At 35.7% G+C, this 13,834-nt stretch overlaps 1 protein-coding gene across 2 annotated transcripts in view; it reads left to right on the top strand.

The window, feature by feature from the left end:
* The first annotated feature begins 217 nt into the window (after positions 1-217).
* LOC107045727 (5'-AMP-activated protein kinase subunit gamma-2) overlaps positions 218-13,834 on the top strand; it is a 32,867-nt gene continuing 19,250 nt past the window's right edge. Inside the window, exons 1-8 of one of the 2 annotated variants that reach the window (XM_015268069.2) lie at positions 218-523; positions 3,819-3,978; positions 5,201-5,845; positions 6,327-6,835; positions 8,453-8,546; positions 8,795-9,129; positions 9,518-9,721; positions 12,518-12,557. In XM_015268069.2, coding sequence (XP_015123555.1) covers positions 5,209-5,845; positions 6,327-6,835; positions 8,453-8,546; positions 8,795-9,129; positions 9,518-9,721; positions 12,518-12,557 — 1,819 coding nt within the window. In that variant the 5' untranslated portion in view covers positions 218-523; positions 3,819-3,978; positions 5,201-5,208. Of the gene's footprint in view, positions 524-606; positions 763-3,818; positions 3,979-5,200; positions 5,846-6,326; positions 6,836-8,452; positions 8,547-8,794; positions 9,130-9,517; positions 9,722-12,517; positions 12,558-13,834 lie in introns of those variants that run through there. The other variant, XM_015268070.2, reaches the window with a different exon arrangement.

The raw sequence follows: 13,834 nt of genomic DNA, 5'->3' as shown, positions 1-13,834 counted from the left end.
CCCCCCCCCCCCCCAGCGATTACTCGCATTTTCTCAAATTCACATTTCATCAATTTCCAAAAAAATTATAAATAAAGTAGCCAGAACGTGCTGCCCCATCGATCCTCCGAAAATAAAGACCATCAAACTCAGATGAGTGATATCTCGAGTCCTCCGGCACGAGGAAGTGACGCACGCCGTGAGCAAACGGGGGGCGCACGCACCAAATGTTGCGGTCAGCTGTTCGGCAGTCCCGCAGTGTGTCGAAACGTCCAGTTGACCATGCCACATCCCTCCTACCCAAGTGATTTGTGGATTCGCCTTTGTGTTACACTATGCACAGTCCCCACAAAACCCCAGCAATGATTGCACGCCATTCGCACATAATAAAGTGAAAAAAAGGCCAACGGGATACGGAAGTGGGTTTTCTCAGTGAAGGTTTCCCCGACCGACCGAACAGTTGAACCATTCGAGTGGGGGGGGTTGCAACAACCCGTTAATTCCGTGCAGTTCTGCGTGGATCCAGGGGCTCACTCACTCATCGGTAATTATTTCCCATTAATATTCACATCACTGAGACATGTGCAAGGCTACACCGGTTCTCCACGACCACAATTACTCTGTTGCAAATTGTACAACAGGAGTGCCATAATAAAAATACAGAAACATTGGCGATTATGAAGGTTATGATATTCAGTCTCGTTACTCCATCGTCAGCGTTTGACTCTCGATTCAAGGCTTCTATCCGCATTTTCCTAATTCGGACGGTGTATTTATATCTGAGTAAGTAATCGGGTGAGAATTATTGCGGATTGTTGGGAATGCTGGGCTCTAGGAATGGGAGGAAATTAGCGAGAATGTTGCAATCGAATACCTGAGTAATTCCAGGTATTCGTGTCGTATGTGGCTTTTTTGTTCACGTGGATTCGTGCAGGAAGCCTGAAAACATTTGTTGAGAGTGGGTATTGGTGACGGGGATAACTTATAAGTGGCGGACAACAAGTGAGATATTCGCTACGTTTGATAGGGGATAGGTGCTCCATTGGGCTATTTCAAGTTGTCGGATTTTTTCGGGTGTTACTGAAATACTCGGGGAAATTGAGGTGCTGGTGTGGGTGGGTGTTTTGTAAACTTGTGGAGTCGGTTTTTTTCTAGGGAAATGAAACGTATTCATTTGTGATAAATAACGCCTTATCTTAATGCAATTATGTTCATGTGCTGATTTCGATGGGGAGGGAAGGGGCTATTGAAGTGTTTTCTTTGGATGGTGGAGAAGAGGGGTACAGTGTTCTGTGATTATTTATTCGTCCGTGGGAATATTAGGAATGGTCTGAGGCGATTATTGGGGTTCAGGTTGCTGAGGTAGAGCGCGTTTTTTATAGCGTGAGGTACAAAGATCCTCGGAGGACAGGCATGAGTTGAAATTTTTTAAATTTAAGCATCAACCGCTGCTGAATTTTGATTTTTAAGAATTTGAATTTAATTTAACGTCGAATCGTTCATGAAATTTGTTAATCATCTTGGAATTCAGTGAGATTGGGATTTTGGGGGGAAATGATTAGGGGAGGGTGGGGTAAAATGGACACTTTAGACTTCTTTAAAATTATTTATCACTCAGAAACAAATTTATCAATTAAGCTCAGTTTAGGCTCGTCACAAAGGGAAAGAGTTGTTCTTTGTACTGAAAAAAAAATTATTAAATTTCAACATTTGAACCCCTCATTAACAAAAAAAGTGAAAAGTGTCCGTTTTACCCCAGCCTCCTATTGAGGCTTTGATGAAAGCTGGAATTCTCAAGCTCATTCTAAACATTAAACGTTGCGGTTGTTTCATAGATTTCGTAGATAGATAGAATGCGGTTTATTGTTGCCTGAGGTGCGAAGATCTGGGAACGGATGTGAAAGGAAATTCTTTGAAATTTCATGAATTAACTCCTTTTGTCTCGAGGAAGGCGGAACTTAGCGCTTTGTTTGGGTGGTACAGCCATTTTACATAATTTTATGTAAATTATTACAAAAACTTTCGTCGTTCACATTCAATTACTTTCGATTGTCGTTTTATTTGTTTGTTACGCTCTGCTATTTACCTTCACTAAAATGTTCATTTAAGGTCCGGGTGTACTATCTTTCGAACGTTATCTCGATGTTTTTTTTCATCTTTCGTCATCTGAAATTGTCAATTGAGTCCTGCATCGTGCAGAAATTTTGAGAAATTATGAATGAATAATAAAACAAGAGTAGAAGAAATTCTTAATTTTTTCAAAGAGCATTTTTTATTTATATTCAGAATAAGTTGAATAACAAGAAATTGACAAATGTATCTGATTTACGGTGACAAATGCCGGCCTCTCACCCAATATCATGAAGGGGGAAGACTGATTTCGTAAATCTTTTCCCACACTGCACAGAGACATTTATTACGGAAAAGGCTCTTTGAAAAAAGTTGTAATATTTTGGAGAATTTTTTAATCACACTTTTATCACATAAAAATGGCAGATGACTACATACCACTGTTTTGAAAATTGAGATACCTAGCTGTCACTTCCCATGAGGAGTTAGTATTTTGTTATCCACCATGAAAAATGACAGCTAATAGATAATTTGCCACAGCGAACCAGATATTTGTAATTTCCACTTTTTTCAACTCATTCTGAATCTCGATTAAAAATAGTTTAAAACTCTTTAAAAAAGTTCAGAATTTTTTCTATTTTTTTTAATTATTCTATCATAATTTTTGGGAATTTCTACATGATGTACCACTCAATTGACAATTTTGGATTACAAAAGATAAAAAAAATCCTGATAACATTCGAAAGATACTACACCCGGGCCTTAATTGATTTTTAATTGATTAGTTTGCTTATTCGTTTGTTTTTATTCATTTCATTCCCAACGTGATGAGGTTGTTTGTTGATATTGAGTGTTCAATGGTAAAAGCGAATTATTCAAATATTTGTGGATGGAGAAAATGGACGAGATAGCGATTGCACGTGGGGAATTTATTTGCGGTCTCGCATTGCCAGTCGTTTTAATCTACAACGGTATCATTACTAATTGATGGAGTTTTCCACAATTGGTGGGTTTTAATCGATCAGAGGATGCAATCAACAGCGAAATCTCGTACTTCATTCCTCGTTTCAATGCGCCCTGGAGGGAATTTAATGAAAATTGTGAAAATAACGTATCTCAAATCTTCCGCACGCAAACTCGTATCTCAAGAGCTTATTCTGGAAGAACGTATCTCATGTCTTCAATTAAAAACGTATCTCAAACGTGCGAGCTGAATCCACTTAACTTGATTAAAAAAACACGTAACTCGTGAGATCTATGACTGAATGTATGCCAAACACGGAGTCTTAATTGAATTAGAAATACAAGGGGAGTGGTTCTGTGATGGTAAAGTCAAATTTATTTACTTTTTTATTTATTTGTTCTTTCAAAATTCAGCGGAAATGCGCGTTTTTATGTGCAATAAATTATGAAAAATCCTGGGGAATTCGGTAGGAAATTCAATTGAATTCCTATCAGCTTTTTGCCGAGTCTATTGAACAATTCTGCAGCTCATCTGTTTTTTTAGGGAAAATTTACTATGGAAAATATTCTGTGGTAAAAATCAATAGGATTTGATTTTTTTATACAACTTATTCAGTCGAGATTAATGTGAATTAATCAATTAGAAATGAATTAAATGAGCATTTTGATGACGATCAACAGCAGAACGTAACAAACAAAGAAATAAAACGATAATCAAAATGCGACAAGTTCTGGCGAATGTCGTTAGCATAATTCGTTTTTTACGTCAAGTTTATGCATTAAAAATACGGAAATTGGTATTCCAGGGGAGAATCTCTAGGCCAACCCGGTCGCCTCGATGTCGTTGTTCCTCCGGTCTATTCCCTCGAGAAAAAATCTCATGAAACAATACACCTGAAGAGCTAAGGGAGCAAAGGCAGCCAGCCGAAATTCCAGGATTTTGTAGTCTCGAAACCCCCACTTCAGGTAAACACCTCGATCTAAATCATTGTGTCTTTAGTCCATCAATTGCAGGGATGCATTAATCTCCCGATTCTTCACTATTAAATACAAAATTTTTCAAAATTAAAAAATAGCAAAATAATTGATAAATTATTTTACTATTAAAATAGTAAAATAATCAATACTAAAACTATTATTTTGCTATCAATAATAAAATAATTTACCAATTATTTTACTATTGATCTAAATTTCCAGTTGATGATGAATTAAACATTCAAAATATGGAACTGTAAATTTTCTCTCCAGTAAATAATATTAAACTTTTTACAAGGGATTTTCGATTACCCAAATAATCGTCAATCTTCCTAACTCAACTACTGATTAATGAATAATTCGAAATTTGACTATTTAAATTGTTGATTACTTCAATAATTAAAATTCAAGAGAGATATCCACCAATTGACTACTGAATAATTTAACAGTAATTATAATTTATGAATACGGCTATCCCTGATCAATTGTCACGAAACAACCAATAATACAAAATATAATTAGACAATAGGGTAACGGCGGTGGTTTAAATCAGTAAGTGATTGACGACTGAACATTGCTGGCATCACTCGGCATCGCTGTTTCGTGGTAAACAAGCTCTCACTCGGTTGTGATATTGGCTTGTGGCCCATTAGTGTCTGTCGTTTCATCCCTTTCTTTTTATTATGTATCAGCACGTGTAGTTAATGATGATGTACCTCCAGGGAGGCTCACCCCAAGAAGAGGAAAAAGAATAACGAGAGCTTTTTAAGTTCATGAATTAAAAATTTTTGCATATTTTAAAAAATTCGTTGTCATGTTTGAGAACATTTATAAATTTTTCGAATCTCCTCGGGCTTTCGAAAATTTTCTCAGGATGTGAATAATTAATATAATAGATTAGTACATTTATTTATTTATTACAACATCAGAGTTTTTAAAAATATTTTAAAAACCCAGCAAATTTGTCTAAGTCGCTACGAATTTTCTATAAATGTTGAAGTTTTTATTCACATGTATCCCCAAATTTATATAATTATAGATTCATCGATGGAAGGCTCAAGTGACGAAAAAAAACGAAACTAGAATTTATTTATTAAAACATCAGATTTTTTTAAATGTTTTAAAAACGCAGCAAATTTGTCTAATTCGCTACGAATTTTCTATAAATGTTGAATTTTTACACACATGTATCCCCAAATTTATATAATTATAGATTCATAGATGGAAGGCCCGAGTGACGAAAAAAAGGAAACCCCCGAAATACATGACAAGCAAACTAATGGAATAATAGGGAAAGAATTGAATGGCGAGGCGAGAGTCGGTGAGAGCCTGGAGAGCATCAAAGATGCTGTGGATGCACCAGCAGTGACGATGGACGAAGCTACAAATGACGCGGAAGACGACACCAAGGGCTCTGACAAGGAGACCAGAGAGAAGACGAAGGAGAAGCGTGACGATGAGTCCTCAGCCACCTCCACATCGTCCTCTGATGATGAATCCGAGACGAGCTCGGAGGATAAGACCGAGTCATCGATGAAGCCAGAGGCTGATCGGACACTCGTTACAACGGCTGAGAAGAAGGAGGAGCCCGCTAAGAACGATGACACTACTGACGACAGTGACATCGACGATGATCTCGTATCGACTATTAATTATAATACTATCACGTCACTGGCAGCGCTCAAGGATATGCTGCAGTGCTCTGGGGAGGACTCGGATGGTGTAGATAGCTTTTTTCATCATTATTTTCTATCGCATGTGAATAGATTGCCATCGAGAAATCAAACTCATAGTCCATATCCGTGGGGGAGACGACTCTCGGAGTGTCGGGAGGAGGATGAATATGAGACTGAAGAAAGTGAGTTGCAGTCGTTTAATATATGGGAACATTCATTACTATCAATAATCAATAAATTTCAAATTTTTCGTTTTTCAAAAAATTTTCCAAATATTTTATTGGCGATCAATCGGCAATTTTGAATTTTTATTATATTGTTGATGTTCATATCTCAATTAAGATTAACAAAATTTGATTGTTCAGGTGATTTTATGGGATAATATTATTAAGGTAATACGCAAGAAAAAATTTGGGAGAAATACATTCGGAATTAATTCGATTTTTCTGTAAAATATTTTCTATTAAATTTTTTTATATGTGAATAATTACTTCTGATCACTGATGAGTTGGTTTGAAGTAATATAAACATAGCTTGAATTTTGAAGATTAAAATCTGGAATAAATTCTAAACGAAACCTCATATTAATAGAAGGATTCTGGTATTATTGGTGATAATTAATCTAAAAAATCTCTCAAAAAAATGAATAATAATTTTTTCCAGATAAAATTGGTGACACCATTTCCAAACGAACCAAGGACGACGATAAAACCCCAGTAATAACTCAAGATTCCCAAGAAAAATCTGAAAGTCTGCCATCGAAGACATCTAGTCTCTCCTCATCGGCGAAATCGAGCTCTGAGAAAATTGATCAGAAGTCGAATCCCACCTCGAGTGTCTCGGACTCGAGACCACCGCCAACAGCATCAACTGGTTCACGATTCACCACGACGACAGTCACATCACCGACATCCAGCAAACCACCTCTGCGTAGGAGGCACACTGCTGGCGGTGGGATGACCTTCCCAGCCACCGATCCACCTAGCTACTCCAGTAGCATGATTTTTTCACGAACTAGTCCTCTGCCGAGTCCTCATTTTGATAAGAGGTTCTTCGACTCGAGTTTGATTGAGATGAAGAGCCAAGCCAGCAGCTCCAGTACCTTAGATTACTCATCCACAGAAGATATTTGGGTGCGAAGGATCGATTTTGTTCAAGAACGTAAACGAAAGGTAAAAAAAAAATGATTTTATAGAATAATTTAGATTGTTAAATTCAAACTAGTTGGATTTGAGTTTTGAGTTGGAGAAGTTTTTTCATGTCCTCACTGATGAATAAATTTATTAATCGTGCCATCAACTGTTCAATGAATGATTAACTTTTCTTAAATGTTAAATTTTCAAAAAAATGAGAAAATTTAATTTTAAAATTGAAAAAAAATGTTAATCATTCATTGAACAGTAGTTTTTAATTTTAACATTAACAAAAAATGTATGGAATTTCTCTTGAAATGCTATTTAAATTCAATTCATTTTTTTAGATTTTGTAATGAAAGACAAAAAATGCAGCAGCAAAAATTTTTATCTATCGACTTCTTTCTATCAAAAAACGAGTTAAAAGATTGCAAAATGACCTGTTACCCCTATAAATTAATTTCCCAATCTCAATCAAGAAAATCAATTATCATTGAAAATTCAATACTGTCTCAATAAGCCCAAAACATAAGACGACAAAATAACCTTGCAAAAACTGACATTAAAAATTCACTCGTGCACCTGAATTATTATTTTATCTGGGTCAGGTCACGAAAAAAAGTCGAGTCGATATCAGAGTATGGATTCGTACGATCACGCAAACAATGCACTTTCACTTTATAATAAATTGAATTATCGAGCAATGGTATTTACGAGACTCCCCAAACACGAGATAATTGAATTTCCATGGATACAATGAAAGAACACCACTCCCAAGAAAATAAACCGCCTCGATGCAATTGTATTATCTCAGTAATATCCACGAGTCAAATTATCAATAGCTTCTAATCTCTGACGAGATTCAGGGAGATATGCCCTGCTGCTACTATCAGTCCACGTTTAGTCACCGATTGAGTTAACTTCAACAGGTGTGTTATTTTTCCATTATTCAGTCATTCGAGCAAGTGAGTTGTTTTAGTGGAATGAAGGGACGAAAGTATTCTTTATTCACACCGGCTGTTGAACGGTATTCCGGTAAAGTCAGGAAGTACTCGTTAACCCCTTATTTGGATCGGTGTCCGGAATATCATGGAGTCTATAGGGTCAGTTTTCCAGAAATAATAACTTCGTGATTGCGTTTATACCATTGCTCAATTCACTGAAACACTGTTAATACTATTTTAGGAGAAAACATTTAGTCAATTATTTGTTATTTATCATTTATTCATTACATTTAGATTAGAGAGAAAGCGTAATTTTTCTTCTCTCATTACCCCAAACGGTATTAACTTCCTTCGAAGAGAGAAAATATTTTAGTCAATTATTTATCCCCTTGATTTCACAAAAATAATTCTTTTCGACAAATGCGTCAGCCATATAAACATTTTAATCTGTAATGACATTAACTTTACCGAGAAAGAAAGTTTTTACACTGTAAACTTTTCAAGAATTTCCATTCACTGTCAGTTGTACAGCAAAACGAATTAACGAGGCGATTTCGTTGCAGACTAATCACCCAACTATTTTAATTGGATGTGGCTCTAGGAAAATGCATTAAGAAATTTTTTAATGCTAAGGATTTATTCTCCTGATAATTACGCTTTAAATTTTCACATTTTGGGTCGTGATTTTAGTTTGAAAAATTTATATTTTCAGGAACTCGGATCCCAACCGCTGCCAACAATTGTCACTGAGGATGCCGACAATTCTGGTCAAAAGTCTGATGATCAAGGCACAAGACCACGTGCTGGTAAGCATTGACAATAATAAAATGGAATTGAATTATTTTCGTTGATTTACGCTATTTTCACTGTTTTGCATTTAACATCTCTCAGTTCTCCGAGATTTACTAATTATAGTCTTCGCAATTGTTGTAAAATAATTACAACTAATTGTCCTTGTAATTACAATTAACATTTATTAATTTTTATTAATAATTGCCGTTGTGTCACCACTTAATCTATTTAAAAAGCCAATGATGATTGTAATTTCTCACAGGCACATGGGGCTCACACTCGAGGCCGATCAGAAAGCCAGCGTCGGGCAGTGCTCCGGGCTCAGGCAAATCAACACCACTTCCTCAACAATCAGAGCCATCGGGCTCCTCTACCACGATGAAAGTCGTTGGAAGAAAAACATCGGGAGTACGATCTAGTTCAAATAGTCGAAGTAATAGTCGTAGCAACAGCGTAGAACGTAGAAAAAGTGGCGATGATACAGTTAGTCCAACGAGAAAAAATGCTCTCTTTGATGCTTTCCGTCCCAGGAGTAAGTCTGATGCCAGCAAGACAAGGAAACCCAGTATTATTGCTAATATGAAGACTGCAGTGCAAGTGAGATATTAATTTTCAAATTCATTCACTATTTATCAAACAAATTCTAATTATTTAATTCCTTTATTTATGCATTCGTTAATTCATTCATTGAGTTGTTTCGTCATTTATTTATTTGCCGCAGCCTCCACGTATAGAAAAATGAAATCAATAATTTACTTTTAATGAATATAAAAGAATAATTAGGAAAGCCTTGAGCATTTTCTGAATTCCAAATTGTTTGTTCCATACAATAATCTTATTTGAGACAATAATAAAGTCAAATAATTGCGATGTTATTGTCTTGAAGTATTTGAATTAAATATTCTGAAGATGCCTTCAGCATGAAACTAGTATCTCTGAATAAATTTAAATAAATTATATGACGAATGTTGTTTTTCCTTTCAAGAATTCGTTGTACAGAGGATCTCACGGGAGTTCGTCGAACGATGTACGCACTGAGAAGGACCACAAAGACCACAAAGACAGCAAGGAGCAGATATCAAGATCTCGATCGGGCTCTGAGTCAAATAGAAATCCCGTTAGTAAAGTTATGGATCTCATTAGACATCGCAGTCACAGTGCTATCAGTTCTGAGGACAAACGCAAGGCGGTGAGTATTTTCAAAGCTATCTACCACGTGTCTACGTTATCAACAGTATCATCATCTCTTTTTCTTACTATTTTGAGGTGCTGTTTATTTTCAAACGTTGTTATGCCGTTGAGTCTAGATGGGCGCAGTAGAAGATAATTTTTTATCGAATAATCTGGATAGTAATTCCCTTCAGGGGAGAAGTTTCTCGTGGAAGTTCATTAATTCCATCATTAGATTTTCGAATGATCTTGATAATTATTTCCTTCAGGGGAGAAGTCTCTTGTCGAAATTCGTTAATTTCTTTATCAGTTTTTCTTCGGAATTCAATCAGTTCCAAGAAAAATCGATAATCATCGGATGTTTTCTCTCAATAATTATCGATGACTGTTTATTTTTAGTATTTCATATTTTTGTTGTCAGAAAATTCAATTATCAAAATTATCTCATTTTTTTCACACGAAACAAATTAGTTTATTCCTTATGGATGAACAAAAAAAGAGGATAATTTTGCATTCCTTCGCACATATCACATGATCTCCATAATCAGTTCCTTGTGGAAGAAGTTTCTGCTGACAATTCATCAATTTCTTCACTTGCTTGCCTTCGAAAATGAATTATTTCCAAAATAAATTCACGATTATTGAATTCAACAACTCAATAATCATCAACAACAGCAAAAACTCCAGTTTATATTGACCAATTCATTTTTTTAAATAAAAAGATGAAGTTATAAAAATAATTCCAACCACTACACAAGGATAATTCTTCCTGCAGAAACGAAAGGCCTATTTTTATTGTCAAAAAATTAGTTTATTCTGTATGGAAGAATAAAAAAGAGTATAATTTTGCATTCCTTCGCACATATCACATGATGTCCATAATCAGTTCCTTGTGGAAGAAGTTTCTGCTGACAATTCATCAATTTCTTCACTTGCTCTTCTTCGAAAGTTAATTATTTCCAAAATAAATTCACGATTATTGAATCCAACAGCTCAATAATCATGAACAACAGTAAAAACTCCAGTTTATATTGACCAATTAATTTTTTAAAATCATAAAATGAACTTATAAAAATAATTCCAACCACTCCACAAGGCTAATTCTTCCTACACAAACCACAAACCCATTACACTAGAAAATTAATTCCTATTCATCGATTCCTTCACTAGATTTTGTTAAAAAATCAATCAGTTCCAACAAAAATTGATAATCATCGAATGTTTTCGCTCAATAATTATCTACAACAGTAAAAATGCTGTTTATTTTTAGTATTTCATTTTTTTATCATCAAAACACGAAGTCGTAAAAATTATTTCACCCACTCCATAAGCCTAATTACTCCTCCGCAAACCAAAAACCCATGATACACTAGAAAAAAAAAACAACGCAACGTATTGTATTACATTACTTCAACTGTGCATATGTTCAAAGAGAGGTGGAACGCAAGATCTGGAGTACTCAAGACGATCGTACGTTGCTCAGTGACTCGGCAGACATCAGACACTCGACTTCCGCGTACTAAATGCCGACGATACATTATTAAATTCCCCCCCTCAACGGTTATCGATAATTATCGACAAATCCGGCTCTATTAGTCTCGGAGAATCATCTTAATTGGCCTTGTGATTCTCACTCTCGTTATCAATAGCAGATAAAACTCCCTGGAGGAGATTAAAATCGTTTCATCTATTCTATTTTAAACTCTTCGATATTGACTTGAAATCTGGTGCAATCTATTTCGTCGAAGTCATTTTTTTTTCTGTCAATAAATCCCCGATTGTTCTTATTCCTCTCGGAATTTCGTCGCAAAAATAAACATTAACATCCTCCACTCCTCTTTCACGTGTCATTGTCATACAAAAATGTCACACGAGGTTACTAACAATGCGCCATTTACAATGGTAATTTATCTGGCTCAGAGGGGTGACTATCGATATCACTAACTGAGATCACTGCATTCACACTTTTTCACTCTATTCTTCAGCATTATTTCGAGAATATTTTGCCATTCTATTTTTCTTCCATTTCCTTTCGCATATTAAAAATAAAATTCAACGTTCTTTTTCAGTTATAAAAATAGACATTGTCATTAGTGGTTTTGACGGCAGCTATTAACTCATTAAATTCATCAAACAACAATAATTGAAAAATCCAACTCACGCGATTCACGTCATGAAGGTCAATCACCAGCTGACAGGGACTTTTATCGGTCAGATGAATTGAATAAATCTTGAATCAGTTGGGTGTTGGATGGAGTGCAGATAAGCCTTCATTTCTCTGGGTTTATGTAAATCAATGGTCGCGAGTTATCATGTGACTGTGGAGTGACGATTACATTCGTGCTACGCACCTGCTAAACATGCACGGTTTTATTGAATCGCGGTGTAGATATTTACATTTCTTTTGATGTACCGAATGTGCTCAGGGGCGGTTGAGCTCAGTAGCATTGGGTGCGGTGGAGAGACAGCATTGGGTATCTAATGTAATTTGTGGAAATGCCGAGTCCTTCGCGCCTTGTGATTGAAAAACTATTGAAAAACGTGATTGGGGGATTATTCGTTGGCGTTGGATTTTTGGGGGTCTAGTTGGGGCGATCGTGGGGTAAACAATGTCCTCGTACTTTCGGTGGATTAAGAGTGGGAAAAAGGATGATTATTTTGGGGCCAAACCAAGGAGCAGATCGCTAGACTCCAAGAGCCTTGAAACGTCTGGTATACGGCTGATTTTACAAAATGTGCTTTTATTGGTTTTTTTAATTATGAGGTCTTTTGTGGGGATTTTTTTGTAATTGTGGGGTTTAATTGGATGTTTTAGAGAACTGCTGCACAACATCAGGCACACTTGGCGTCCAACAGTGAGTACTTTATGATTTTTTAGTTTTCATTCTTTTTTTTTTTTGAGGGAGTTGTATTGCTAATGTCCAGACTGTAGGCACTCGTCGGGTTCTGAAGGTTTTAGAAATGGTGATGAAAAATATGGGTTTATTGTTAACTGAAATTTTTTTAGGCTCGTGAAGTGAATGTTAAATATGCGAGTGGAAATGGGAGTGATAAATCGTCTGGTTGAGTTGAATTTATTCACCTTTCTATCACTTGTGGAAAATTCCAATAGAAAATTCGGGTTGAATCTGTTGAAGTTTTTTTTCAGTAGAAAAATTCTGTTGGGAATTATCTACGAATTTTTGTTCTTCTGGGCGAATTATTGCGTTCATTTTTGATCTGGAAAATTCTCCGAGTCAATTTTTTATGTCTTTGATAGTGTGGTTCACTTGATATTCCATTTACAAGAAATGGAAGATGGAAACACGTGAAAAATTCATGTCGAGGAATCTCTGGGAGTCTGAGCTAAATGAGATTTATAAAAAGATATGAATTTATCGGTTTTTTCAACTGAATAGTTTTCCCCTGATGATGAAACGTGCGAAAAAAGCGGAATTTTTATTGGAAATCAGCAAAAAATGATGGAATTTCCAACGGAGTTGCTGGCAATTGCGTTTGTATTTTCCATTGAATTTTTCCACAAAAGGGAACACTGAAAACAGATATTGACGACAACAATGATGTAATTTTCAACCAGAAATGCGTACCACGCGTAGATCCGTATTACGTATTTTTAAAAATTCACAATCTTCCGACTTTTTTGCAAGGACATTAGCCACACAACAACCTCCGACGCTTCCCGCAAAAAAATTATAGGGACGTATTGAATAGAATGGACCACATTCCATTCTCAGTAATAACTTCAATGAATTTTTCTCACTACCGTGAGCTGCAGAAAATATACTGCAGCACAGTCTAGTATATTTTCTACTTGAAAAATTATATAATTTAATATGATACAACATAAGTTAATTTAATAATAATTTTTACTGATACAATCCCCCACTCGAGCCCCAGTGGATGCGTCGTCCCCAAAAAACCCCGAAATCGAGCCGAAATCCTTGAAAACTAATTAACATTTTTAAATGTTTAAATAAGCGTGAGCTGCAGAAAATATACTACCGTGCAGTCTAGTATATTTTCTATTTAAAAAATTATATAATTTAATATGATACAACATAAATTAATTTAATAATAATTTTTACTGATACAATCCCCCACCCCAGCCCCAGTGGATGTGTCGTCCCCAAAA

This window comes from Diachasma alloeum, unplaced genomic scaffold (assembly GCF_001412515.2).
Source record: "Diachasma alloeum isolate Michigan unplaced genomic scaffold, Dall2.0 Dall_scaffold_01062, whole genome shotgun sequence".
Taxonomy (NCBI): Eukaryota; Metazoa; Arthropoda; class Insecta; order Hymenoptera; family Braconidae; genus Diachasma; species Diachasma alloeum.
Note: the sequence above shows the minus strand (reverse complement) of the source record. Positions and strands in the feature narration are given on the sequence as shown.